This window comes from Corvus cornix, chromosome 1 (genome assembly GCF_000738735.6).
Source record: "Corvus cornix cornix isolate S_Up_H32 chromosome 1, ASM73873v5, whole genome shotgun sequence".
In the NCBI taxonomy this organism is placed as follows: Eukaryota; Metazoa; Chordata; class Aves; order Passeriformes; family Corvidae; genus Corvus; species Corvus cornix.
The window spans coordinates 87,488,311-87,515,698 of record NC_046332.1 but is presented as its reverse complement, the minus strand read 5'-3'; the positions used below and the strand labels follow the sequence as shown (position 1 = coordinate 87,515,698).

At 43.2% G+C, this 27,388-nt stretch overlaps 1 protein-coding gene across 3 annotated transcripts in view; it reads left to right on the top strand.

Moving 5' to 3' along the window:
- Positions 1–4,913, top strand: part of LONRF2 (LON peptidase N-terminal domain and ring finger 2) — a 35,399-nt gene extending 30,486 nt beyond the window's left edge. Inside the window, exons 11-13 of one of the 3 annotated variants that reach the window (XM_039548673.1) lie at positions 557–706; positions 1,052–1,256; positions 1,287–4,913. In XM_039548673.1, coding sequence (XP_039404607.1) covers positions 557–706; positions 1,052–1,210 — 309 coding nt within the window. In that variant the 3' untranslated portion in view covers positions 1,211–1,256; positions 1,287–4,913. Of the gene's footprint in view, positions 1–556; positions 707–1,051 lie in introns of all 3 variants that reach the window. The other 2 variants (XR_005601410.1, XM_039548670.1) reach the window with 2 other exon arrangements.
- The last annotated feature ends 22,475 nt before the right edge of the window (positions 4,914–27,388 follow it).

The window sequence follows — 27,388 nt, the reverse complement described above, 5'->3', positions numbered from 1 at the left end:
TGTTTCTTCTGAGGCTGTTTCTGGTATTGGGAAAGCATCACTTTCCCTGCTTCCTGCCTGCTTGGGTGTCTACCCTCCTCCTTCTCCTTGGCTGTCCTACCATGGCCTTAACACTTCTGTAAAACAGTGCTGGTCTCTTAAGTGCTGTAGCCCCCCCATCTCTGTGCTCGGTGGCAGTAGTGTTTGTTTTGTTTTGCCAGATGATGTACCACTGTCCAGAGGTCATTCTGTGACAGGGACTTGAGGTTGTGGGTTTGAGATGATAAATATGTCCCAGGATTAGAGAGCATATTCTTCTGTTATGCCAGCATTTAGGAATGGGTACTAGTGAGGCAGTTACTGCTCCAAGAAATGTCACTTCAGAACACCTAGCCGAGGGTAAAAAGACTCCAGCATCACAGGTTTGAAATCTGAGACTTAGGCACAGTTGATTTAGATAAGGACATTTGAACAGCTGTAGTCACTGCATTATTTTGCTTCGTTTGCTTCTGGGGAAGCATATGGACTCCGTGGTATCAAACCTGTTTTGTTCCATCTCCCTTCTTTTAACAATAAGGTTGAAGGACCAGAATATGAAGAACTTGTCCGCCTTCATGATTCAGTTTATGATCAAGCTGTTGCCTGGTTTACTTCTCTTAAAGACAATATGAAAGTGCAAATTCTCAATCATTTTGGATCTATGCCAGGAAAAGAATCAGAGCCACAGGTAATAAAACCTGCTTATTTATGCAGCCTTATTCTACACAGAATTTTAACACTAGACTGTTTTCTGATAGATTTTTGCTGTGGTTTTGTACATTCTAGACTCTTATTTACCCAGTTTTGGTCTGTCAGCATGAAGCAGGATAAACAATATACCTGTGTAATTTGGTAGCTGAAGAGATAAGTCTTAATAGTGTATACAGATAAAAGAGAACACCTGCAATTAAGTGTTCAGTTGTTGCTTGTTTTGTGGTGACTTTCTTAGCAAATAGAAGGTGAGAAGGAAGGTGATGTTCTTCATGGGGCTGTGCTGGTGAATACATAACTGTGTTTTTCCATCCTTTTGCAGAGCAACCCCAGTGGTCCTGCCTGGTACTGGTGGCTCTTGGCAGTGTTGCCTCTGGAAAATAGAGCTCAGCTGGCTATATTGGCTATGACCTCCCTGAAGGATCGTCTGATCGCCATCAGACGCGTATTGATATTTGTGACTCGCAAAAGACCCAGATAACATGGACTTATGTTGTGAGTGGGCACCAAAAAACATCTCATGACAGGTTGTTCTGGGGGAGGGCAAAGGGGGAGGGGTTGTTTTTTGTATTTTTTAAAGATTCCTTCAAGAAGGAACAGCCCTTTCTGACTGCGTCCTGCATCCATTTATTACATCGGTTTGTTACCTGGGTATTCACCAAACCTTGCAAACTCTCCTGTTGTCCTGGTGAAAACTGAGCCTCTACAGAGCTGTGCTACATTTAGAATGTAGCTGCTGGATGTGGATAATTGCTTCAAAGTACTTTGATAGAGTTGATGTTTCTAGCCAAGAGAGTTAAGTACTAGAGTAGTGCCATTGGCCTGCATGTGATCTGGATTTTCACTCAGTAAGAAGAGGAAACTGGACAGTGGATTGAAGAGGTGTTTCCTAGACTTTCTTGAAGGTAGTGAACAGAAGAGGAGTTACGCTGCCTAGCAGAAGTATGCACGAGGACTATAAGCAGCAGTACTCTCTGTTAGTGAATTGGAAGGCAGTCTGTCATACACCCACATCTCCCTCCCTCTTTCTCTTCAGCAAATAACAATCTGAGGAAAAAACAGGTTAAGCCATTTGTAGTCAAGGCATCTGAGGATGTTTATCTGAAAGAATAATAGCTACTGAATAAGCACACGATTTGGTAGCCTTAGGTAATCCCTCCTTTGTGATTTATGTGTTGTAGCAGAATGAGTATATACAAAATGTTTGGAAAGATGTACTTTGGTTTCTTTGAAGAGAAAACCCAAAGTAATCCTAGCTGGTCTTACTGCTAAATTCAAACCAAGCCGCTCCCTAAAGTATGCTAAATACTGCTGTGAAATAATGATTTCACCCCAAGTATGAGGGAAGTTTGTTCTGAACACCTGCTCTGCGAGTGGAACCAGTGAGGATGAAAGGTGGGGAGGTTTTCATCTCCCTCCTTCCTGCAGTGTCATGCCAACCTCCCATTACGTTGGGGTGGTCTCTACTGAACATGTTTCAAACCCAAAAGTATTGTAGTTTAGTACCAGTTACTGTAGGTGATGGAAATGAGTCCACAGTAACACCGTGAAAGGAGTCACAAACCGAACCTATAAAGGCAAGTCTCAATGCAAGCTTCAGTCAGGTGTTAACCTTCATTTGTCTCTTTGATTATTTTTTTATGTATTGTTTTGTTAATATCTAACTTTGATAGCTATTAAATTGATCACTTGTCAGTCAAATGATCAACATTTGCTCAACTGCCAATGAAATAACTCAGTGTTACCAATTCAATTGGCATAGTTTCCTATAACTAGAACTGATACTACCAACAGGGAAAAAAAGTTGACTTGAATCTCCATGTGCTGCAAGCATAGCAAGACCAATGTAAAGACTTGTTCATGTGCAGAAGTCTGGTAAGAAGTGGCTGCTTACCTAAACGGTCAAAGTGCCTGGTTTCTTTTTTAGTTCTTTTCTCCTTATTTGTCAATGAAGAGGTATTTAAACTTTTTTTTCCACTTTGTACATGAATTCTGGAAGAAGACTGCATGAAAATGAGGTGATTGGGATATATTACCTGCTCTCTTTGGGTATTGTAGTTATAACCTCTGTGGTCTGGGAAACAAAAATGCAGTTTTTTTTCCTTTCAGCAAATGGCTACCACAAATGGTTTCTGTAACATACCCTGAATGTACTGTAACTGCCTCTACCTTGAACACGCCTTTTCTATTTAAGTAGTTTGTAAGTATATTCTCTGAAGTGTGACGTGCATAATGTACAACCAATGATGTCATAACCTCTACAGTAGCCTTCTGCAAGTTCTGCTACCACCACCAAAATACTCAAAATTCAAGTTGAATGCATTTCCTCCAGGATTTGAAGATGATAAAGAGAAATTTGCTGAAGTATAAAGGAATTGTTGTATTCATGGGGAGGAAATGTCAAAGTCAGTAGGTCTTCAGCCCACTGTCAGCTGAGCTACTGAAGGGTGATTTCACAAACTAATTCTCAGACCAGAAAATGGACTGTATTTGATCTTGCAATCCTTTCTGTTCAGCTTCCTGTTCTTCCCATTCCTTTCCATGCTGTGTATTTCTTCAAGACTCACTCATCTTGCTTGTTTGTGTGTCTGGCCTAGTTTTGAGTATTACTAGTTTAGCTGGAAGAGGATGCTGATGGTATTTGTATATTGCTGGTCCCTGATCTTATATGTGCTTAATTTTACAGATAGTGCATTTAAGAAAAAAAATATCAAGGTGCTAGTTAGTGTCTTCTTGGCTTTGCCTCAGTAAATGTTAATGTTAATATTCTTCTCTCCAAAAGTGATTTTTTCAAGGTATCTACTTTTGAGGTACTTCTGACAGAAAACCCTATGAAATGAGAGGTTGTTTACTGCTATTTTGTAGTGTGTAAAGACATTCTACATGGGAAGTGACATTACTGTGTTCATGAAGGCCCGCATAGTTAATGGAGTGATTGTTATTGAAAAGAAAGCTGAACTGTAGAGGGATTTTTTTTTAGTCAAGGTTTAAAGCAGTTTGTGAATATTTCAGTGACTGATGTTTTGGATAAATGATAACAACAAAGGAATTGTCTGTGTATGGATGCAAATAATCATATTAGCAGCCCAAAGCTGACATTTCTTCCAAAACGTTGAATGCTGATCAAATAGCAAAGCTTTAATAAATAAATAAAATCACCACTGCCCTGTGGTACTTGCTTTCTAAGGGAAAGTACCAGTTTTCATTTTTACCAAATCACCTCTGCCATATAATATCTGCAGCATCCAGTAGTACCTCACAGGAAAAGCTGTCTCATTGCTCTCTAGAGGAAATGTCCACATTACAGCCAGTCTGCGCTTAGGTGTAACTTGTTGCCAAGGTACATGTTGGAAGCATTGGAGCTGAGCTCCTGGAAGGGATAGACAGGATTTGTTGCCTTTCTAGCTCATTACACTTTTCTTGCTTGCTGTCCAAGCAAGGATGCTGGGATATATGATGCGTCTTTTCACTGTGGTGAATGTGGCCCTTCTTTATACATCGTAAAGAGGCCAAAAAGAAAAAAAAATCCCTCTACCTCTACACCTGTTGTTCACCTGTAAAATTTCAAGCTACAAAATGATATATATTTTAACCTTTTTTGTCTTTCAGAAGCATACTAATTGTTTGCCACTGAGGCCTTTTATCTACTGTATTTTAATATGTTCATTTGATAGTCATCGAGATCTCTTTGTACTTCTAACCTGTAGAACTTGTCATGTTTCTTACTGCTCCTTTTTCCTTGTTCTCCAGTCCACTTTTAAATTGATAAATAGAAAGCTGTACACTCTATTCCTGTTACATTTTACACTAGTGGAACTGGTATTTTGGTAGCGCCTTAATTTTGCAGTTGTGAAATGATTGTATCAACTCTTATCTGGGGCTTCTGACCAGATGTAAATGAGTATGTTTAATGTAGATAAACTTGAAACCATTTTTTACTGTTTTAAAGCTAGAAATGAAATGGAGTGTGTACATATGTATAAATATAAATTATTAATCTGCACCTTTTTGTATCTAGTAAATACAGGAGAAGTTCATGTTCTAACCACATTGGCACTTCTTGTTGCATAAAAAAAGCCAAAACTTTTTTTAAAAATTGCAGTGTTCATTTCATGTGTATTTGCAATATTCATGGGAAATGTGTTTAATTTATGTGATATTTGGAATAAACCAGGTTGAATTTATAAGAGTGTGAGTTCATGGGGAAAGCTTTATCACTCTGTGAGGACTAAGAGCTAGAGCTGTGACATCTGAACAGAAACAAGCCACAGATGTGCTGCTGTCAGAAGGGGGGGTGATAGTCTCATTTTCCTGACAGGAGCCCAAGGGCTGAGAATTGGCCTCAGGAGGCTTTAAGAAGCAAATGGCGTCCCAGAAGCAGTGGTTAGATGTTGGGGTTCATAATTGCATGGCAGTTGTTTTAGCCCCGGTGCGAGGAAGGGGAAGGCTGCAGAGGTTGTGGCACAGTGGGGTTTGCTGGGCACCCAGGGCAGATTGTGGCACTGGATATGAATGTGAGGGGTGGGTTTGAAGGAGGGCTGGAGGGCCTCAAAATAAGGGGGAGTTGAGGGGCCCTCAGCAGGGTGGGATGGGGGAGTTAAACTTTTAGCTTCCTCAGGAGTGGGTTGTGACAAAAATGGGGTATGATGATGATGTGGGCTCTTCCTTTTTTAGTTTACTGGATTATTTTGTAGCCCTAAGCATGACCTGACTGGCCCAATAGACTAAGCTCTGAAAAATACAAGGTTACAGTGAAGAACAACAATTGCTTTATTGTCTAAGCCCAGTGAAATAAAATACCTTCAGGATGGTGTGAGGGAGGCAATGTTCCAGAGCAAGGCAACTGGACATGGCTAGCACGAGTGTATGGGGGCTGGGACACTGGTCAGCAGTAAAACTTTGGTGATCCTCGTGGGTTCCTTCCAACTCAGGATATTCTCTTCTAAAATAGAGTTGTGTGAAGGCAACACAAGTTGTGTGAAACCAAGCCAGATTGTGGAGAGCATATCACATTCCTCAGTTATGTCTTCCTGCCAGCTAATCTGTGGAGCAAAACTGCTGTGAAGGCATTTACAAGTAGTAAATACTAGCAGGTTTTTTCTCCTTTTGGTGTTGGATTGGCTGACCTTTGTATCTGTATTCACTGAATGCCTGAGCACACAAACATCAGTTACAGGACTGCTCTTTGAGATTGCAAGTGTGTGGGGGAGTATCTGTAAATGCTGCTTGAGCTGCTTCAATACCCTGGACAACAACATTCTTGAAACATCATTCTTTTCACTAAAGAAAGGAGGTTATCAAGGTTTCCTTTCTGTTATCCAGATCCTCGTGCACCTCGAGACTTGAGAACAATAGAGCATGAAGTTAGTAAGTAGCTTTTTTCCTTATTCGGCATGTCCTTTGCTAGTAGATAGATACCAAGCCCTGGAAAGGCAGCATCTCAGACTGTCTGCTTCCCTGAGTAATGCCACTGTTAGAGTGTGGAAACCTTAATGGTCTGTTGTCTTACTTGCATCACTCTAATCAAACCAGGAACTAAAAATAATGCTGCTTAACTCTGTTCGACAGCACTTGCTTGAAGCTGTTAGCTATTGAATTGTAGAATAAGAAAGATCAAGAGAAAATCTGATACTATCAGTCAGGTGCAAAGAAGAATAAAAAGAAAGTGAATCCATGCCAGCACTTTGCCTAGTTCCTCTAACGACTGTGCATACTACACTTGCAGCTAAAAGACAAGCATGTTTTCCACTGCATTTATGTTTCAGGGTAGGAACAAGTTGTTTCTAAATCGAGATGAATATCACTTGCTGACAACTTTCATAGCTCTGTTCCGCAATATGTGGGATTCTGCCTTGTCTGCTAAATTTGGGACTTCATGCATCCATGGAAGAAATGTCTTCACTTGTAAATGTTGCTTACGTTTTTTCTCGTAAACATCTGCTGCTCTTTTTGTGTGACAGCCGTATTGGAGCCCTGCTCCGGGGAGGACCTGAATTTTGAACACAGAAGTTGCTCTTGGGGTCAGGCTAGTTAACCTCACCGCAGACAAAGTTAGAGAAACAACTCTGGTCCCCTTTTTCCTACCTAGTATACTCTGGAGGGAGAGCTGAGCTTCCAAAGTTGCAGTCCTGTGTCCATGCAAACCTGAGGATGGCACACTGAGAATGGTATACAGCAAGTGACCAAGAGCATAATTTGTCTTTAACCATAGCAAAAGCCGAAGGGAGGCACCTCTCTGTAGCCCCTTCAGCCCAACAACCTATTCCTCCTCCTCTCAGTTCAGCTCATGAAGCCCTCAGGAGACCTACTGCCCATCATCCTGGATCTTGTCCTTGGGATTCCCTACCCCTTCTCATCACAACATCTTGTTCTTCCCTTGCTGACCCACTGGCTTTCTTTTCAAGGGAGAAAAGAGATAAAAGGTAAGTAAACCAAAACCCCAGGAAGGTTTTGCTGACTGTTGGCCTCAGTTGCCAGTTCTTTGGGCAAAGCTATAGTAAGAGAGCAGGTTCAGGCAGCAGGACTTGTTAAATCAGAGTAGATCTAGCAGGGAAAGAAGGAAACTTTTAAAGCAGAAAGAGAGAGGAATGAATATGTAATACAGTGTCCATCATCGTAAGTGGAGAGATATCCAACTTCAAGCTCAGCCCTGCCCTGGAGCAAGTACCTCGTTTTCTGCTGGTGGCTGAGGCACCTCACAGTGCTGGCTGGTTGCCCTTGTTGGCTAAGAGAACACAGACTTGCTGTGGCTAAGTAGTCATGGTATCAGAAAATGCCTAAGTGCTCCATGCCAGCTTTATTTGCTTTTATGTGAAATGATTTGGCTTGGGCAGAAGGAGGAAGATCATCGGTTGCCTGAAGTCCATCTAGCAAGGGCCCAGCCCCAGTGTGATTTCCCCATTCCCTCTGTGTTCAGGGAAGATCTATCACCATGAGGCTGCATGGAGATCTTAACCTGCCACCAATATGTCTTTCTTCAGTTCCATTTAGACCACGAGTGATGATGTGTGTTACAGAGAACAGGCCTTGTATCAAGAGGTGTAACAAAACTGTCAAGATAAATTTGGTTTCTGCCACTTAAGTACATGTCACCAGAGCCTAAGCTGCATCAGGGGCTTTGCTAAAGGGTGACTTCATTTCTGATACACTCATGCAGCTGCCTGGAGCCCTGCCCATACTTAGAGAAACACTGTGGAAAGGACGCTGTTCTCTACAGGCATGTCAAGAGGTGCTTCTTCATGTGGAGCACTCTCAGATCAGCTTCTTTTTAAGTAAATTTGTGAAGCCTTGTGTTGTAGACCCAAAGCTCATTTGCCAGTGGAGACCAAGATTCAAACAGGGGTATTCAAAGAAAACAGAAGTTACTTACCCAGAACCAGAAATCACTGAATATGTAATTTCCCCTTTCTTCTGGTTCTTTCTTTCCTTGGTCTCTACTGGAAGTGGAGGGCAGGAAGGCACATGAGGGAACACCCGAACCTCAGGCACCGAGCTCTGTCGTGGGACCACAGTAATTCCAGAGGAAAGGCTAATACTGAAGTATCCATGCTGGTTTGCTTAAGATGCAGCACTCCCAAAGCTTATGTATAATTGTGGCAAAACTGTTCAGGAGATAGGAAGTTACTTCAGAGTAAGTTTTTATTCTCCCTTGCTCACTGTTGTTATGAATCAACTCTCTGCCCCCACACCAGGTTTACCTATGAAACTCAGTATTAAGGTCATTTGTAAATCCTCCATAAGAATTGGATCATTTTCCAAGTAGTCTATTGTCCTTTCTCAATATTGAATGCTACCAGACACTTGAAAAGTACAAGAAGTGCTTGAATGGGAAAAATGAGAAGAATCTGGCAAGATGTTTCTCCCAAATCCCTCAACTTGAGTCTTCTATATATCCTGGAAAACTTTCTTTTCCTCTTCCAAAATTATATATAGAATTTGATGGAGGCTCTGAGTTTGAACGAGGAATGTGGCATAATCAAGGCAGTCATAAAAAACAATTGATTCCTTCTGTAATCCTGCATTTTTGTGACCTCAGTACCACAGTGTATCAACACATTCCTCAAATTAATTGTGCATAAAGATCTTCCATTTTTCCTCATTTTTGTATTGTTTTGTCTATACTCAGAACTTCTGTTATTTCTGGTATGTTTTCTGTTGCTTAGAGAGGCCCAAATCGATCACACTTTCCTAAATAAAGGAACTGTAAAAGGAATATATGCCTCCCACTCTTCACACACTCTAATGTTTTGTTTGCTGTGTAGACAGCTACAAGGTTGTGTTCAGAACTCTTTATCTGAATCACAGGCTTCTCATTTCACAGAGGTGCCTCCTTACCAGATGGTGCTTTCAAGAAAGTAATTTTCTTGTTTACTTTGCAGCAATTGACTCTGCCTAAGTGCCAGCTTTGGCCAGACCTTTTCAAATACATTCAGTATGTGCTAATTCTACAGTGCAGGGGCTTCTTCATTTTATCTTTGAGAACAGTAAGAGGTAATTCCTCTTGGAGAATGTGTACTATAGCATCGGTAAGAGTTGATGTTCTTCCAGTTGTAAGACAGCCTGGGTTTACATCCTTTTTTTAGCAGCGATATCTGTTCCCCTTTAGACAGATAGCTGCCGATTGCAGTTTGCCTTTTGCTCAGCACTCTGTTCCTTCTGCGCCTGGTGCTGGAAAATCTCTTGGCACAGAGGAATTAAATATTTCTGAGCTCTTGCTTGAGTCATCTGTCCCCGAGTGGGGAGTGGGTTTGCTTGCAAGCACGTATTGGTTTGGAGCTGGTCCTGGAGCAGGAGCGCACGGCTCACGTCCGACATGCACGGCCTGGGCAGGAACCAAGGAACACAGGCACTGCAAGTCAAAACACACCAGCGAGGAGGGGCAGCGCGGGGCTCGGCAGGATTAGCCAATGGCACTGTCGCTTTGCCTCCACTCATTCTGGTTGGAAGAAGGAATACAGGGAAAGCGAGGACATTTTTGCCTCTGCCTCTGTTCATAAGCTGCGTGTGAGATTGTTCTCTGGCACAGGCACTGCTTGGCACAGAACAGATGTGTGTGTCCCCAGTGTAAAATCCTGCTTCCCACCCAAAATATGCAGCTTCACACAAACTACCTGTTGGGAATGGTTCCTGAATTGTACAAATTTGAAGAGCTGGGAGGAGGAGGGTGTAACATTATCTGGAGTACAAGGCAGTAGTAATACTTCATCTCTCAGCCTCTAGCACTGAAGAGACTTCCTAAGCCAGATGTAATGTCTTTGTGTTTCAGAGCCCTCAGTACATCTCACACCTTTATTTTTTATGGTGATGTTTTGAACCCACAGACTTGTTTGGCAAGGATATCCACAGGCTGACTAGATAGTGTGTGCTTTTCATTCTGGACTAGGATCTTACTAGCCTCCCTTTGCACTCCCTAGCTCTTGCATGGGAAGGTTGAAGGTAAACAATAGGGACTTGGTCTTTTGGGGGCTCAGGTGGGGGAGGATGGGCTAGTGAAGGCAGATTTTTGGAAGAAGCCGTGGACAGGTGGACTTAATATCTCGTAATTTCTTCTAATAGTGGAAATATGGGACACCAACAGGAGACACCAGAAGCTGAACAAGGAAAGGGATTGTTCCTCCAAGCCAGTGATCTCTCTGGTTTTTTTCCACTTCTGCTCCACTGCCAGAGCTTTATCCAACCAGAGAGTCCAGGCTTAGTCTCTCACTTAGATCCCTTCTGTAATTTCTCAAAATCAGCCTTCGCTGGTATGAGCCTGAATGACTTAGCATTATCGAAAGAATACTCCTATGAAGGGTGGCTGAGGGAGCTGGTGTTTAGCCTGGAGAAAGGCTCCTCAGAGGAGCCTCTACAGCTCTCTACTCTCCCTCTACTCTCTCTCTACAACTACCTGAAAGGAACTTGTGGTGAGGTTGGGGTTGGCATCTTCTCACAAGTAATAAGCAATAGGACAAGATAAAACAGCCTCAGTTTGCATCAAGGAAGCTTTATATTAGCAAAAATTTCTTCACCAATAGGGCTGTCAAAGGCTGCCCAGGGAAGCGGTAGAGTTGCCATCCCTGGGGGTATTTCAAAGCAGGTGTGGTACTTGGGGACATGGTTTAGTGGTGAACTTCACAATGCTGGGGTAAGAGTTAGACTTGTTCACCTTAAGAGTAATCTCCAACCTAAAAGATTCTATTATTTTATGGTCCATCAAAATGCTTTCCTTCTGAAATCTTCTGTGTCTAGCAGTCTTTTGCCAAGTTTTCCTGTTCTGCTTTGCCTACACCTTTTCTGTCTATCTTTCTCTTTCCTGTACTGGGATACAAAGGAGCTCGAGGGTATAGAGGGGAGCAGAGGGAGCCTGAAAAGAAGCCAGAACTTGGGTGTTTTTCTCAGCAACCTCATTGACATTGCAGCCTGACTCACTGCACTCCGTCACTCACTCCAGCCCCTCCTGGACAACGCAGGAGGTCATGGAGTTGTGTGTAGCTGTTGTTACGGTATCCTGGTTTTGTCTGGGATAGAGTTGGTTTTCTTTGCAGTAGCTCATTTGTGGCTGAGCTTGGAATTTGTGCTGGAAACAGTGTTGATAACACAGGGATGTTTTAGCTGTTGCTGAGATGTGCTCACACAGAGTCAAGGCCTTTTCTGCTCCTCATCCACCCCACCAATGAACAGGCTGGCGGTGCACAAGGGGCTGGAAGGGAACATAGCCAGGACAGCTGACCCCAACTGACCGAAGGGATAGCCTACTCCCTATGGACTCAGGATATAAAGCTGGGGGAAGAAGGAGAAAGGGGGGAAGTTCAGAGTAATGGCGTTTGCCTTCCCAAGACACCATTATGTGTGACGGGGCCCTGCTTTCCTAGAGCTGACTGAATCCTTGCTTGTCTGTGGGAAGGGGTGAATGAATTCCTTGCTTCACTTTGCTGATGTGTGTGGCTTTTGCTTTACCTATTAAGCTGTCTTGGGGTTGGGCCGTGAGATGCAGCAAGCACACAAAACCTTTATTTTGGTTACCACTGGTTACCCAGCTCCCCTCATTGCATAACATCTGACAGGAACACCAGGTGACTTGTCACCCTATCTTCTCTCACCTCCACTTAACCTCTGGGCTCTTGCTCAGGCAAAAAGGCAGTGCCTGTGCTGCACTGAGCCTGCCCAAGGGTTGCACCCTGATCCTAACCTGGAGCCACTTCCAGGCACTATGGGGAAGGGTCATACAGTAATCCCTGCCATGCCATGCCATGCCCCACCAACTCTGTTCATGACAGAAACTTTATGCCTTCAAGGACTGTACAGATGCAAGTATTTTTCCTAGGCACATTTGTGCAGGCAGTTATTGCTTGTATGTTCTGCACCCCTCTGGGAGTTTTAGTTTAGTACTTGTACTCTGGGAAAATTAGTATCTTTACTCCTGGGAGCCAGGAGTTCCCTGCAGGTTCCCAGATGAAGCTTAGAAAGCCCCTGCCTGCATCCATACATCCAGCTCAGAGAAACTTGGCTCCTGATTGCTCCTGGAAAGAGGAACTGAGACTCCTTTTAATGCTTCATTTCTCTTGCTAAATTTTCAGATAGAAAACCCTGCCTGGGTGCAAGGCTGTGCCTCTGTTGTCAGCCACACCAGTGCAAGATGACTGAAACCAGCCACCTCTCCCTTGGGAGAGCTACTGGGAGGTAAATACACTATCCTGCCCCAGCAGGCTGCTGGGACTGAACCATGACAACCACTGACAGAGAGAGTGTTATGTTGCAACCACTACTTATTATTGTGGTTAAAATATACCCAGAGCACATAAAACATGAAGTAATCCTTCCCGTCTTTCTAGAGGGCTCCAAGTGCTGCTGCCAGCTGGGACAACAACAGTGGGAATCTGTAAGGTCTGGAGCAACAGTCCTTCCCTCCACAAAATTTTAAGCTGCTTGGTGATTCCAACAAGATTTGTCAGTGAGAGAGAAGCCTCAGTTCTTGTAACTGTAGTGAAAATGGTGGCCAAGCAGAGGACAGAGGCACTAATTCCAGTTCCTGTTCCTGCTAAGGAAAAATCTGCATTTTTAGAGATTATTGATCAAGCAGAAGAAACAAATATTGAGAAAATAAGACGGATGGTTCTGAGAGCCCTGGGAATGACTTGTTTTAGTATTAATCTGCTGTGTTGTCTTGTTCCCTCAGAGCATGACTAATCCTACAGTACACTGCAGGGGTCTGGCTGTTGCTCTGCCCAAGTGTGACCAGAGCAGTATTTGGCCTCTGGACTTGTGACTAATTCAGGATTGCTTTTATTTTTGTAGGCTTCCAGGCAGGAACCTGGTGATCCTGCCATTGTACCCCTCCTGCCCCGTTATCCAGACTACCATGGATTTCCCTTTATCCTTTTGCTGCTCTGTGGGACACAGTGGTGCTTCACTGACAAATGTGTGCTGCCTGGGGTGCAGTGCCCTGGTGCTGGCCCCATGCTGGTGGAGCAGTTTAGCCCAGGAATCACAGGGATCTGTGCCTCAGCTTCAAGCAGAACCCCATGTGTCAGACACTGGCCAGGAGGACAATTACATTACTGTAAATGACCATGCATCACTTCAAAGAAAGGTAGTTAAACATCCGAAGTCCAGAGACCTGGATTAACAACAAGAGAGCTCAGTCAAAAGCTGTGGGGATAGTGCCACTGCCTAGGTGAAATGCTGACCTCTGGCTGTGCTGCTGCCAGTCTGCTGTTTCTGAAACTCAAGAAAGAGGTTTTGAGACCTATGGAAATTTTGAAATCATATAAAGTGATGAATCTTAAGAAGTATTTACAGAAAAAGAAAAACAAGCAAAATGAACAGTGTTTTTTTCCCTTCCTCCCCCATGTGAAATGGTAATGGAATATGGTTTCCTGGTGTAATGCTTTAAGTACTGTGTGTCCCAGTTTCACAGTGCTCAGTACAATGTGTAAAAAAAATAATATGAGCATGTTGTGGTTAGGCTGTTTATCAGCGATCTGCTTTACTGAATATATATTTCTATATAGGTGGTGTTTTCACTATGAATTAACTGTATAAGTAAAGAAAATGAAAGATTTGTTACCAGTCAATTAAATCTCATAGGATCCTGAAAAGAAGATACAGGAGTCAGTCAATGTCAGGAAGCTAATCTTCTGGGTTTTTTTCCCTGCCCTTTTAAAATTATGACATATTTTGGGGGTTTTATTGGGAGGGAGGGAGGGAGGGATGGATGATGTTATTTGTGTTAATAAATGTTTCCTGGATAAAGAAAGCAACTACAGTGTCACTTTGCAAAACTTGCTGTGTCTCCTATCCTCTGCTGTAAGTCCTCTGAATATGAGATTATTGTGTAAAGTTGCCATCACTCAGCCATCATTCTGTGCTAATGCCTACAACTGACAGCATGTTTCCAAAGTCCATTAACAAACCTTGGTTCACATTTCTAATGGCTGCTCGTTTCAGCCACATGTGTGCTCCTTTTTATTTGCTCTTCATGGAACAGATTGTTTTCTTACATAAATGTAAGTTGTTGCTTGCGTCTATCCCATGATGGATATGGAAGGGGTGTTTATTCTTCCTTTTGCTACACATCATTCTGTTTGTGGTCCCTTCAGGCTCCTCACATGGTGGTGGGACTTTGATCCTTCCCCTACTGCAGACACCTACTGGTGAAAGCAAAGACTGCAAAAGCTTCTTGGCTCAGTTGTTGGTGTATGCTCTGCAGATTTCCCCTTCCACGTCCACCAGCCCAACTGCAACTGTGCAGAGTAATCATAACTTTCTTCTGCTTTTGCTGGCAGGAGCAGGATAGCTTCCTCCTCTTCTCTGATGGTCAAAGTAGCCCACCTCTGCATTAGATAATTTTTCAAGTTCCTGTGTCTTTAATATACATGCCTAGAAATGCACACTGTGTTATATTCCAGTATTTCCCCACTTGGATGGGATATACCCCTCTCAAGACTGAATCTTCCCCTTAATGGATCCCAGTGCCATTGATGGATCATCACAAGCTCACTCTTTCTTTCTCTCTTTTCAGCATTTTCAGGTTTCTGTTCCTATCTTCCAGATAATTTTTGTTGCTACTTCCAAAATGTATTTTGCATTATTGAGTTTAATTTCCAGTCAGTTCAGTCCTGTGGGTGTTCAGGCACATTAACCTTTTCTTCCTGTGTGCCAATGTCTTTCAGCTTTGTAAAACACTTCCATGGTTATGTGAACCTCAGGAGTTATTGAACAGGAAAGACTTCTCCCCAGACTAGTCCTTGGGAAAAAAACACTAGGTATTCTTTCCCCATCTCCAGCCACATAATTCCTTTTCAGCTTGAGGCATGGATCACCTCTGCTATGAGAAAAGGCTGAGAGAGTTGGGTTTGTTCAGCCTGGAAAAGAAAAGGCTTTGGGGTGAACAAATTGCATCTTTCCGGTACCTGAAGGAGCCTACAGGAGAGCTGAAGAGGGACTTTTTACAAGGGTGTGTAGTGACAGGACAAGGGGGAATGGCTTCAAACTGACAGAGAGTGCATTTAGATTAGATGTCAGAAAGAAATTCTTTCCTGTGAGGATGGTGAGACTCTGGAACAGGTTGCCCAGAGGGGCTGTGGATCCCCATCCCTGAAGTGTTCAAGGCCAGGTTGGATGGGGCTCTGAGCAACCTGGTCTAGTGGAAGGTGTCCCTGCCCACAGCAGGGGGGTTGGGACTAGATGACCTTAAGGTCCCTCCCAACCCAAACCATTCTGTGTTTCAATGAAAAAGATATTCATGTCCTGTGTTTATTCATCAGGTCTTTCTGCACAAACCTACCAGCCCCTTTAGCAGAGTGTAGATGAGACTCTGCTGCTTTGACATAAAGCTCAGGCTACTGGGTTCAAACACTGATGAATGCTGAGACCAGGCGTCTGTCTGTGACTTCAAGAAGCCAAAAAATGAGGGCTAAGCCCAAGTATAAAGTGGCACAAAATGCAGCTGGAAATCAAAAAGAGAGGTAGGGTCATCCTGTGACACTAGTCCGAAGCCACTTTTTGTGTCTGAAGTCAAAAGACAAATTTGTTAGCCCAGTTGCAGTTACTACTGACTGGTTTTGCTCAAACAGATGTACCGTCTTTAACTGGAAATACAAACATCATTTCGTTACTTCTGGACACAGTAGCACACTTAATTAGTAAACGTGAAGCCCATGCACTTATTTTTTAAAACAACTCTCTTCCTGTTCAATATATGTACTATTTTCCTTTCTAATTTAAAGATCCGGTACACTGAAATCAGGGGTCTAGTAATAAACTTGGTCAAGGGAGAAATTGTTTCTTCTTTTATTAAGTTACATATGTATTAGAAATCCCAAGAAACAAATTCAAAACTATCACCAGGTTAAAATAGCTTGAATTAGAAAAGATTTTAGAAATATCCACAAGAGGTCACTGTTACCATTAGCAATAGCTAAAACAAAACGACACTCGGGAGCCGAGCATCCTTTCTCCCTTAGAGGAAAAGAGATCGTTCAGAATAAATATTCCCCCAATAATATCTCTCTCATCTACCTTACAAAACAAAACCACTGAGATAACAGTTTTTCATTCCTAAGTTAGTCCTAAGAATCCTAGATTTTAAAGAAACCAAAACTATTCAACATTTTCCTTGTCAATGAATGACCTTTGCAAATCAAGGTATTTCAATTGGAAGGATTTACAGGAATGTGCCCACGGTTTGGTTTATGGTTTCCCAGGGTACTACAGAACAAATATAAATAAATAAGCCTCAAAATTTTGTCTTTCTTAGGTTGGTAGAGGATGGCAATCTCCTACAGCTGGGGCCTATTCTTATCTTAAAAGACATGCAGACTGGGGAAAATATGTGAAATTGCCAGCAGAAGTAAAACCATCCATCTTTTAATCTTACAAAATCAGATCCATAAATTTCTTTGGGTTATATGAAATAGCAACCTGATACCCTGACAGTAAAATTTGGTGGTAAAAAAAGGGACAATTTTGAACTGGGACCTCCACAATACCAAATTTTCAATCCCATAGAAATACAGGGGCTGCCTGTAAATTCCACCTTGCCAAACACAAGGGGAGAGTAGAATCCATGTTATTTGAGCATTCTTCTTTTTCAACAAAATTGCTTTCTGTTACCATGAAAGAATCTCTGAAAAGCATCATATTTGAATGATTACAACACAGACAAAGGTGTCTTTCCTTTCTAAATCCTCATCTGAAATAGAAAAAGAAAGTAGCGAGGTCACCATAATGTGCTATAGACAGTAATTCATAGCAGTAGTGCTGCCTACTTAGCGTGATTGCTCCCAAGTATTCTACTGTCCAATGGAGGCAGTCATTCCTCAAAAAACCAGCAGTCTGCTTCCTCAGAGGGAAACAGGATGGAAAGGGCAGAGGGATATTACTTTAGGACAGATGCAGATCAAATGAAGCAGTGCTTTGACTTGGGCCTTCTGCCCAAATGACAGTGTAACTGCTGTGTTAATGGAAACCCTGGAGGTGGAATGAATATGCGCCTTTCTCTGGGCAGGCAGTCACTGGACCAGAGTAATTCTATACTGTGATTGAGGCACAGATGACAAGAGACAAAAATAGACTTTGCTTTTTTTTTCAGCATCAATTTTGAGCCTGCTTAAGTAAAACCTTCCATTCTGCTCCTTATTTGTCCTTAACCTCTGGCCAAGTTGGTCCAAGAGCCCTTCTAGTCAACACCTCTCCTGACCTTCTCGAGCAAATTTTCTATAATAACTGTTACATCATCTCTAAATAGTTGCTTGGGAGTAGTTCTCATTAGGTTATGTTAGTTGAAGAAAAGCTACCATATTTCCAGAGGGCAGTGATTATTCATGAGAAATAATCTTTTTTCAGGAAAGCAAAGCCACCTGATGAGCCATTCTAGAGCAGCTATTGCAGCGTGTTTGTTTTGGAGCAGCTATTCTGGTCTAAAAAGGCCAGAGGATTATCAGATAACCTGGTATTGTCAGGTGGCTGGGAGTGTGCAGTTGTGCACCTATCTGCACAATTATGTGGGTATATTACATGGCCAGGCACTGAGAAGTCTTAGTGGCGTGTGGCCCTTCTTGATCACAAAAGATGTGTTCTGTATGCAGTGGGAAATATTGGACAAATGTTGCAGTTTATCATGTCATAGAATCATAGAATTCGTAAGATTGGAAAACACCTTTAAGTTCATCAAGTCAAACCATTACCCTTGTACCACCATGTTCACTATTAAGCCATGTCCCTGACTACCATATCCATATGTTTTCTGAGTGCTTCCAGAGATGGTGATTCCACCACTTCCCTAGGCAGCCCATTCCAATGCCTGGCAAACCTTTTGGTGAAGAATTTTTTCCAAATATCCAATATTGCTTGACTGGCACAACCTGAGGTTGTTTCCTCTTGTCCTGTCACTTTTTACTTGGGAGAAGAGGTCAATCCCCACCTCAACACAACTTCCTTTCAGGTGGTTGTAGAGAGTGATAAGGTCTCCCCTGAGCCTCATTTTCTCCAGGCAAAAGATCCCCAACTCCCTCAGCCACTCCTCACAGGGCTTGTGCTCCAGACCTTTCACCAGCTCCATTGACCTTCTCTGGATGTGCTCCAGCCCCTCAGTGTTCCTCCTGAATTGAAGGGCCCAGAACTGAACACAGGACTCAAGGTGAGGCCTCACCAGTGCTGAGTACAGGGGGACAATCCCTGCCCTGGTCCTGCTGGCCACACTATTGCTGACACAGGCCAGGATGCCATTGGCCTTCTTGGCCACCTGGGCACACCCTGGCTCATGTTCAGCTGCTGCTGACCAGCACTCCCAGGTCCTTTTCCACTGGGCAGCTTTCCAGCCACTCTTGCCCCCAGCCTGTAGCGCTGCCTGGGGTTGTTGTGACCCAAATGCAAGACCTGGCATTTAGGTCTTGCATCTGGTTTAGACTATCTCATGACTAGAACTGGATCCTCTCAACCTGGGATACAACACAGTCATGAAAGAGGGGAAAAAGGAAATACGTTGTTAGCAGGCAATGCATTAAATAGACCAAAATAAGTCTCAGACAAGCCCTTTTCACATGACTGTGTAAAATAATTCAGGCAATATCATTTGCATTATTGTCATGTCTCAACCTATGATGCTTTGGCCCTTGGCCAGAAAATATAAGGCTGCCTTTGTGATTGAGGTGGACAACTTCAATTTCTCCTCAAATATCATAAAATCTTTAAACGTCCCTTTTGACAAAGATCATTGGTATATCTGACTTTTTCCTTTCCATAAAGCATTATTACAAACTGTGTCTACCACTATAATTACTTAACAGTGGCATGAAGTACAGCTTGTTTGTGAGCTTGCTCGCAAACAATTTTTACAGTTGATGGAAAGCACAGCAGCATCTGAGCACAGGCATTGGAGAGGTAAATCCTGTGAGTGAGAAAGAAGCAGGGATGGCAGCACAGAACAGAGCTGGAAATCCTGTTGTGGTGGTTTTCCTGTGGGAAGTGAAAAAAAATGCTCTCTTGAAACACAATTAAGTGAAAGGCGAATGCTAAAATTGGTGCTTTGAAAAATGAATGTAGACCTTTCTAGGCCATCTGTTTCCTAAATCTGGGAGGCAATCCAGTCTGGAAGTGTGTTCCCAAACACCTTTCATGGTCAGCAAGGGGTTTCTCCCACCCGAAGCTGAATTTTTTTCCAGGGCTAGATACCCTGTAATGGTCCTGAGCTAATAATATTTCCTTAGATGATAACTAAAGAGCAGGAACTTGAGTGACTTTAATTTTCTGATTCAGCTATAGTTACTATAAGGAAGGGTAATCTGTGGGGTGCACTCAGATACACTTTGTGATTGAAATCCACATCTGTGACACAGTTTGATTCACACTCGCTGGATATTAGAAAGGCAACATTCATGATAGTGATCAATACATGTGCTGCATATAACAATGGCAGTTCAGGTAATTAGGAAGGATGCCTAGAATGAAGCTGGCATCTGAAACCTGCAGGTTTCTCTTCAGAGAAAGGCATAAAGGCGTAAAGCAGGAGGAATTAGCACATTTGGCTTTCAAGCCCAGTGGAAAAATCCTCTTTGCCAGTGGCAGAGGCTCTATCAATCAGAGGAGGAAAAGGATGCCGTCTTTGAACCTCTTTGCTTTCTTACCACATAGAGCTTTGGATCATATCAAACGAGGGACGTTGGCAAAGATGTGTGCGCACACACAACAACAGCAGGTAAGGGCATTGTAGCCACCAGAAAGAAAGGTTTCTTCATTCAGCCCTTGTAATCCTTGGGCAGGGCTTTATTTAGATGTTTCTAATTACCACAGTATGTTTAAATAGATACCCAGAGAAATCAGCAGGGAGCAACAGCTCTCCTCACTGCCTGGCAGGGCTGATGATGACAAGGGTCATGTAATGGCTTAATATGATGCCACTTAATATCCTACTTAAGCAATGTAATTATGGGGTTTATTTGATAGAGCAAGAAGGTTTATCTCCTGCAGAAGGCATGAATGAGATTGCCAGATGCAGGTGCTGCTGCATTACAAGATTCATTTTTTATATTATATAGTTTTTACAGCCTTGTCCACTTGGGTGATTTTCATTTCTAAATCCAACACAGTCTGTCTCTTCAGTCTGTCTCAGTGGTGCCCCTGTATAAATAAGCCACTTTCCTCTAGTAGTTGGCAGCTCTCATTACAAATATTTTCTGCCAGCTGCTCTTGGAAGATTTCTTTATTTTAGCTTTTCACCACAAAATGGAGATCTCAGACACTCATCCCATGTTTTAACATAGTATGCCTCAAAGGAAGTGATTCAGTCTTTGTATACAGTCTTGGTTGACAGCAAAGTTTTCATGCAGAAACATAAAAAAGAGATTTATGTAACTAATATAACACTGAAAACAAACAAGCCCTCCAACCAAGTTCAAAGCACCAGGTTAACGCGTACTTTCTAAATAAATATGGTGCTTTCAAGTTCGTCTAGACCTCATGATCTAAATCTTGAGATGCTGAAAAGAACTGAGGTTGGGGGGGGGGGACGGACTGTGCTAAAACTCCAGACCCATTGGGGGTTTTCTGTAAGAATTCACAAATGTTGAGCTCTTGCCACCTCTTCTGAAGGACTGTAACAGGAGAGGAGGGTGCCTGTCATTGAGGGCAAGGCCCTCTGGGGAAGTGTACCCCCATCAGTGCAACACTGGTTCCTGCAAAAAATACTGAAACAAATAATCTGACACCTGGAAGGGAGCAGGGAAGGAGTAGCTGCCAATGTAGACGTGTCAAGCCAGCCTTATTTCCTTATGTGACAGGGTGACAGATCTCGCTGACAGAAGCAAATGCATGTCTGGTCACGACGTCTCCCGCAGAGCGCTCACAGGCAAGTGCAGCAAGTGTGTGGTCTAGACAGATCTACGGCGTGGTGAGCACAAAACAGGCTGGAAAACATTACTCAGAGAGTAACAGTGATTAACTCATTATCAAAATGGAAGTTTTGATCAAGAAGGGCTCAGTGGGAGGCTGCTGTGGCCCTGTGATTGCTCAGAGTCTTGGGCAGTGCAGCCAACGGGTGCCGATGATGGACTTGAGAATGAGACTGGAGCATTTACAGACAGCAACAAGGAGTGAGCACCTCAGTGCTGCTGGGGGTAGGCTTCAAAAGGCTTGATGTATTTAAGGTATATCCTTCTAAAAAAAGAAAAAGAAAAAAAAATGCAATTTTACAGGAAAATATCCAAAGTGCTAACAGCATATGCCAGAGAGGGACCAGCTCTGTAAATAAACAAATCCATAAGAAAAACTAAAAACTCTAGTGGATTGGTTGTTGAAGGTGGGTCTACTGTGTCACGCTATAATAAAAAAGATAAATCTCATATTCTTACACGTACGTAAGAACATGTAAAGTAATGGTTTAGCTCTGTTCAGCCCTGTCGTGGTCTCAGCTGAAAGGCTGGGTACTGCACTTGAAGAAAGGTGTGACCCAAGAGGAAACAACTTGGAAAAGACCACTGGAAAAGGCAGAGCCAAGAAAGCAGGATCTGTTTTCCAGGTCTGAAAGACATGGGTTCAGTTTAGGTTGAGGAGAGACAGTTGATCTTCCCTTCATGCCTCTCCTGGAGGAGACAACAACTGAACCAATGTTACAGCAGAGATGGTGAGGTTAGACACAATACAAGCCTCCCTTGCTGAAGCAGGGGCTATCAGGAGACATTGTCAGGCCTCATTACCAGTGGCTGAAGGAGAGCTGAGACAGGCATCTCTGTGGAGCAGCCCCCATGCAGCAGGCACGAAGTGGCTGAGGGTGGTGGTAGATGACCCTTCAAGGAGGGCAGCCAGCTCTTCTGGAATGACCCAGCTGCTGCCAGCACCCATGCATGGGCTTAGACATCCATAATTTTGCTGAGACAGGTGGTTACCCGTCTTCCAGCTCTTAAACTTCACTTGCTCCCTCTGCTAAATGATGGGAAAAAGAATTGAAAATGCTACTGAAAGGCATGAAGTTGTTCTTGGAACCTAGGAAATATATGCAAGTGGCCTTGATGTGCTGCCAGCCTGGCATGTGCCTGTGCATGCATGCTTTTACCTTGAGGTCAGTGTGACAATAACCTGTGTTTGGGTCAGCACCTCTCTTCAAATTCTGTGAGATTTATCTGTATGTTACTCAAACAGCACAGTTACAACAAGGCGGTATTTTACAAGTGCTATTTAAAGTATTGAGTCTTCTGGAGAAACCAGCAGGTTGTGGGCTGTATGGAGTCCCATGGTTTGAAATTCTCAAAGATATGTTGGTATCTTGTGGTGAGCTGAAGTGCAGGGCACTAACATCTAACCTTCCTTTAAATAGGTAGTATCTTGCTTTGCTTCCTGTCCTCCATCTAGTCAAAGGGCATGGCACATTCACCAGACATCTTAGGCTTTAAAAGAAAATGAAATTAAATGGGAATGAAAATCAATGAAAAGAACCCACTACCATTCTTACCTCAAGAAGAAACAGCTTTTTCTTTCTGGGGAGAACACAAGTTTGTGACAGTCTAAGGGGAAGGACATCCTGCTCTGCCTGCCAGCTTTTGAAAGCCGTATCATACCCTCTCAGCTGGCACGACCAAGGAAATGGCTCTCTTCATGTCCACGGGGAATTAAGGCTGGCTCAAGGAACGTAGGAGATCTGAAGTGATTCAGACAAGCATGACTCAGCCACCCTGTCACAGTAAGTTTATAATGCTGAGGAAGAAATTTACTCTTGAACATATTTTAATTGACACACCAGATAATATACACTGAAAGAATATCTTTCAAAATAAAAGATGACAGACTTTCAACATCTGGTCTAAGTCCCTGCAACTATACTAGCAGATGTAAACTGCTATGTTATGTATTCCATTAGCAAATATCTTTCCTTTATTTCCTTTTTCTAAGTATATGAATGCAGATGTATATATTTTTATTACAGCTATAATAATCTATCTTAATTTTATATATTCATGCTTGAATTCTGGATTTAAGCAAAAACTGCTCATGGTGCACAAAATTCTGCTCGTCGACATGGCAAGGAGTTTTGCTAATTACTTATGTGAGGCTAGGATTTTGCTCAAAGAGATTATTCATGTCTCAGGAATTTCCAGAAGCAGTATAAACTGTGAGTCTGAAGCTGAAGTTGTGCTTATAGGCACCATAATTGCACCAGAAAAAATCTGGGGGTTTTGTTGTTGTTGTTGAGCTTATTTGCATTTTTTTTCTGGAGCTGATTGAATAAGGACTGCTTATGAGCCCTTATTTTGGCTGTCTCACAGTGATCAGAGAATGACAGAGTGGAAGAGCTGTGCCAGCTTCACTCACTGCGCCCTGTCCCATGAGCCCTCAGGCAGGTTTTGCAGGGATCCAAGAGGGTCCCCCAAGGTGGGGCACTCAGGCCAGAGGAGTAAAAACTGCCAAGCTGCAGGTTCAGCTGAGTTTTAATTTAATTTTAATTTTTGCTTATATTTTTTCCTGCCTGCAAGAGTTCTTCACAAAGAAGATTCCCAGCTTTGGCCACCCTTAGACCTGCCAGCTTTCTGCTCCGGTGCACACCCCCTAACCTCTGTCAGTCCCAAAAGCTGACTTAGCGCAGACCTACCATTTCTGGTTCCTTTTCACATGGGTAGCTCAGCTGGTAAATTCGGGGGGTGGTAACTTCCAGCAAAGCTGTAGTGACAAGTAATTGGGGCTGGTCACCTGAGCCACTGGAGCAGAACCAGCTGGGACAGGATGTGTCACATCCTGTGCCCCACTGCCCACTACAGCCAGTGTTAAAATCCCTGCTTTTAATGACCACACAGAATTGGTTTGGTAGGGCATTGCTCAAAGTGTCTAGCACAGCATCTTCCCAGACAGAGTGTGTTAATGGAATGGGAGGGGGAAGCCAGCCTCCAAAACAGCAGTAGGCTGTCAACAGACACATCGTAGTACTCATTCATCCAACATCAGCCTCTCCAAATATCTGAGTTACAAAGTAAGCTTTGAAGCCAGCTTGGGAGGTAAAAATTGAAGGAGATGAGAAATTTGCATCTTTTTGTGCATTCAGTCAAAACTGCTCCTGCAAAAACACATAAAAGCCCCTAACCATTACGGATTTGTATATGTAGATTTAGTTCTTCAGCAGCTTTACAGTAAGACAGAGAAACCTGTCAACAGAAGCACTATGTTCCATTACCATGTATTTATTTACATGACTATCAGAGACCAGCCACTTAAATAAATCATTTTTAGGGAAGTGGTCTACTTAAAGAATGTGTGGCCCATTCACCCATAAAACACTAATTATCACAGCAGCACCTCTCCAATGAATCACTGGTAATGAGACACCATTATGGAAAGTATCAATTTTCAGTGCAACTCAGCCACACTGTACATGGTCAAATAATTGTACTGAAGTGCCTAACAAATAAAACTTTTCCATGAAAATACATTGCTCTCTGAGCAAAATCATTTCCCAAGAGGCCTTAGCAGGTTTTTTTGTCATTTTATATTAAGCGCAAATAACACCTTGGTCTGTGTGTTGTTTGTTGCTCTTTGGAAGCCTGGATAGGTCATTACTTACAACAAGAGGAAATCTTCCAAAACATGTCATCCTCAGGCATGAGGTCACATTTGTACATCTATGCTTCCTGCCAGGAGGGAAGAAGATTTACAAGGCCCTTAAACAGAATCATGGAACAACAGAATCACAGAATGGGAAAGGTTGGAAGGGACTGCAATGGGTCACCTGATCCAACCTCCCTGCTCAAACAGGGTCATCCCAGAGCACATGGCACAGGATTGCCCCAAATGGTTCTTGAATATCTTCAGTGAGGGGAAACTCCACAAGCTCTCTGGGCAATCTGTGGCAGTGCTCGGTCACCCACACAGTGAAGAAGTTCTTCCTCATGTGATGTGATTTCATGATATGGATATGCAATTGAAAATATTCTGTTTGATATTGCTGTCCACTTCTTGTTAGCATCTAGAGGCAGCGTATCTTTGTCATGAAGCAGACAAACCATTTTTTCAGATTGCCTGAATGTCTTCATAAGATTCCCACGGGAGCATATTTCCATACACCGTGGGGCAGAAGAGGCAGTTTCAGTGAGGCGTAAAGTAGGGCAGAACTTCGGTTCATGGAAAAAATCTGCTTTCACTGAAAAGTAGATATCTATCTTGGATGTTCTGTGAGTCAAGAGTCCCTTCTCTGCAGCAGATGCTCTACATCTCTGCCCTGACAGCCCACAACATTACAGAGAATCAGGTCATTGCCAGAGCTCATTGAGACCTTCAGGTTCATTTTAATGGAAGGAGATGGTGCCTCTTGCTGCAAAGTGTCTAGAACAGCTAGAAGGAAATCTGCACAGCAACGTGCCTCCCTATCCTCCTTTGGAAGGAAAGCAAGTGAAAGGGCAAGTCATGTCTGTGCAGGGCTCAGGAGGTGGCAGCCTCAGGCAGTGACAAGTTCTCTAAGCAGGTGCCTTGGCAGCGTGTCAGGTAACCTCCACTGCGGCTGGCAGAGCTTTCCAGGCCATGGAAGCAGGCAGCAAGGGGAAAGGCAGTACTTGTGCTAAGCCAGGGAGCTTTTTACACTATGTGAGACCTCGGTGTCAGGATGCACAAAGCTGGGCAAAGATACTGTTCTGCCAACAAATTCCAGAGACTGGCTTCCTTCTAAGTACATCAATGAGACAAAGCAGGTCCAGGCTGATAATCATGGTTAGCACTTACCATGGGGGCTCCAAATAAGAGAATGTAACTATGGTTTTTCTCATTCTTGATCTATGTGCACACTGAAGGCCTGTTGTAAAAACTGTTCAATGATGAGCGCGTGGCCTCAGTCAATAGAAGGGATGAAATACTTCCTCCTGTCTGCTCCAGCTGCAGTGCTTGGTTTAATTCTGAATGCATTCTTGCAGGGGTATGGATATGGGCTTCTCCCACATCCTCTGAGGACCACAGCTGCACACTCACACACATCACAGTTCTGCATGTCTCACGTATATAGATATATTTCCCTAAAAAAAAATCAATTTTTTGGGTTCCCTGTGGGCTGTCACTAGCTAGACAATTTTGCTTCCTTTTTGCATTTCCAAGAGCATCTCCTGGTGTCCGTGAGATGCATTTACATAGCCATGCACTACTTTTATCTTACAACATCTACATGAAGTAGGTTATTTTGGAGGATTGTTCTTGTGAGGGACCCGCCGCAGCCTGTGATTTGGTTGGGAACAAGACAGCAGGGCATTTACATTCTTCTCTTTCCTTAAGCACCTGTCTCTTCCTGATTCTCTTGCATGAACTCAAATCTTCACCGCTAAATATCTTTTTGCTTTCTTCTCTGACATATGACTGTGCCAAGGATACAGGTGTATCATAAGAGGATAGGTCTTTAGTACTTTCCAGTCCGAATGGACACTTAGTGGGCATACTGCCTGCTTCATGCCAGAACAGTATAGGCTTGTGAGTAGGATTTTTTGGGGCCTGATTTATTACAGATCCATTTATCATGGATTCAAGCAGCTGGAGTGAGGCTGGAGTGGTGGGTGCTTGTTCTCCAATGCACAGGGCTCTGTGGCTGCAGGCAAGGCAGACCCACTGCTCTCACCCAGGTCCTGTTTTTGGGTGCTGCCCTTACTGGCTGCTTAATTGCTCCTGCCAATGTGTAATTCAAAACCTCTGGTAGGCAGCCCTGGTTTTGGCAGGACAGGAGCCTCTTCTGATGCATGAAATACTTCTGGCTGTTGACTCCACACATCGGGTTTCTCCCTGCAGAAAGCTCAAGGCAGCAGCAGATGTACACTCCGTGGGCTGGGTTTTTTGAACCTTCATTTCTCAAATAACTGCCCCTTGTCAAGCCTGGACCTGGCCCAGGGAACAAGACTTACCCCTACATTCTTGGAAAACATTATATATATATATTTTTAATTATATACCCAAGTGAGCTGTAAACAGAGAGTAACTGCCATACACAAGAACAAAGGGTTTGCTAAGCAGTGATAAATAATAAATTGCCTGAGAAAAATGCATCCTGTACCTTGGGTTTTATTTTGCTTTGGCTTAGCACAATTTCCACAAAATTTGTGCAATCATGCTGCCGTTATCTTTTCATGATGGAGGTCCTAGGAACTTGTCCAGCCCACAGCGAGAGCCCTTTATGTACCTACTAATGTGCTGGTTCACAGACAGACAGAGGAGGATGCTGATCTGAATAGCAATC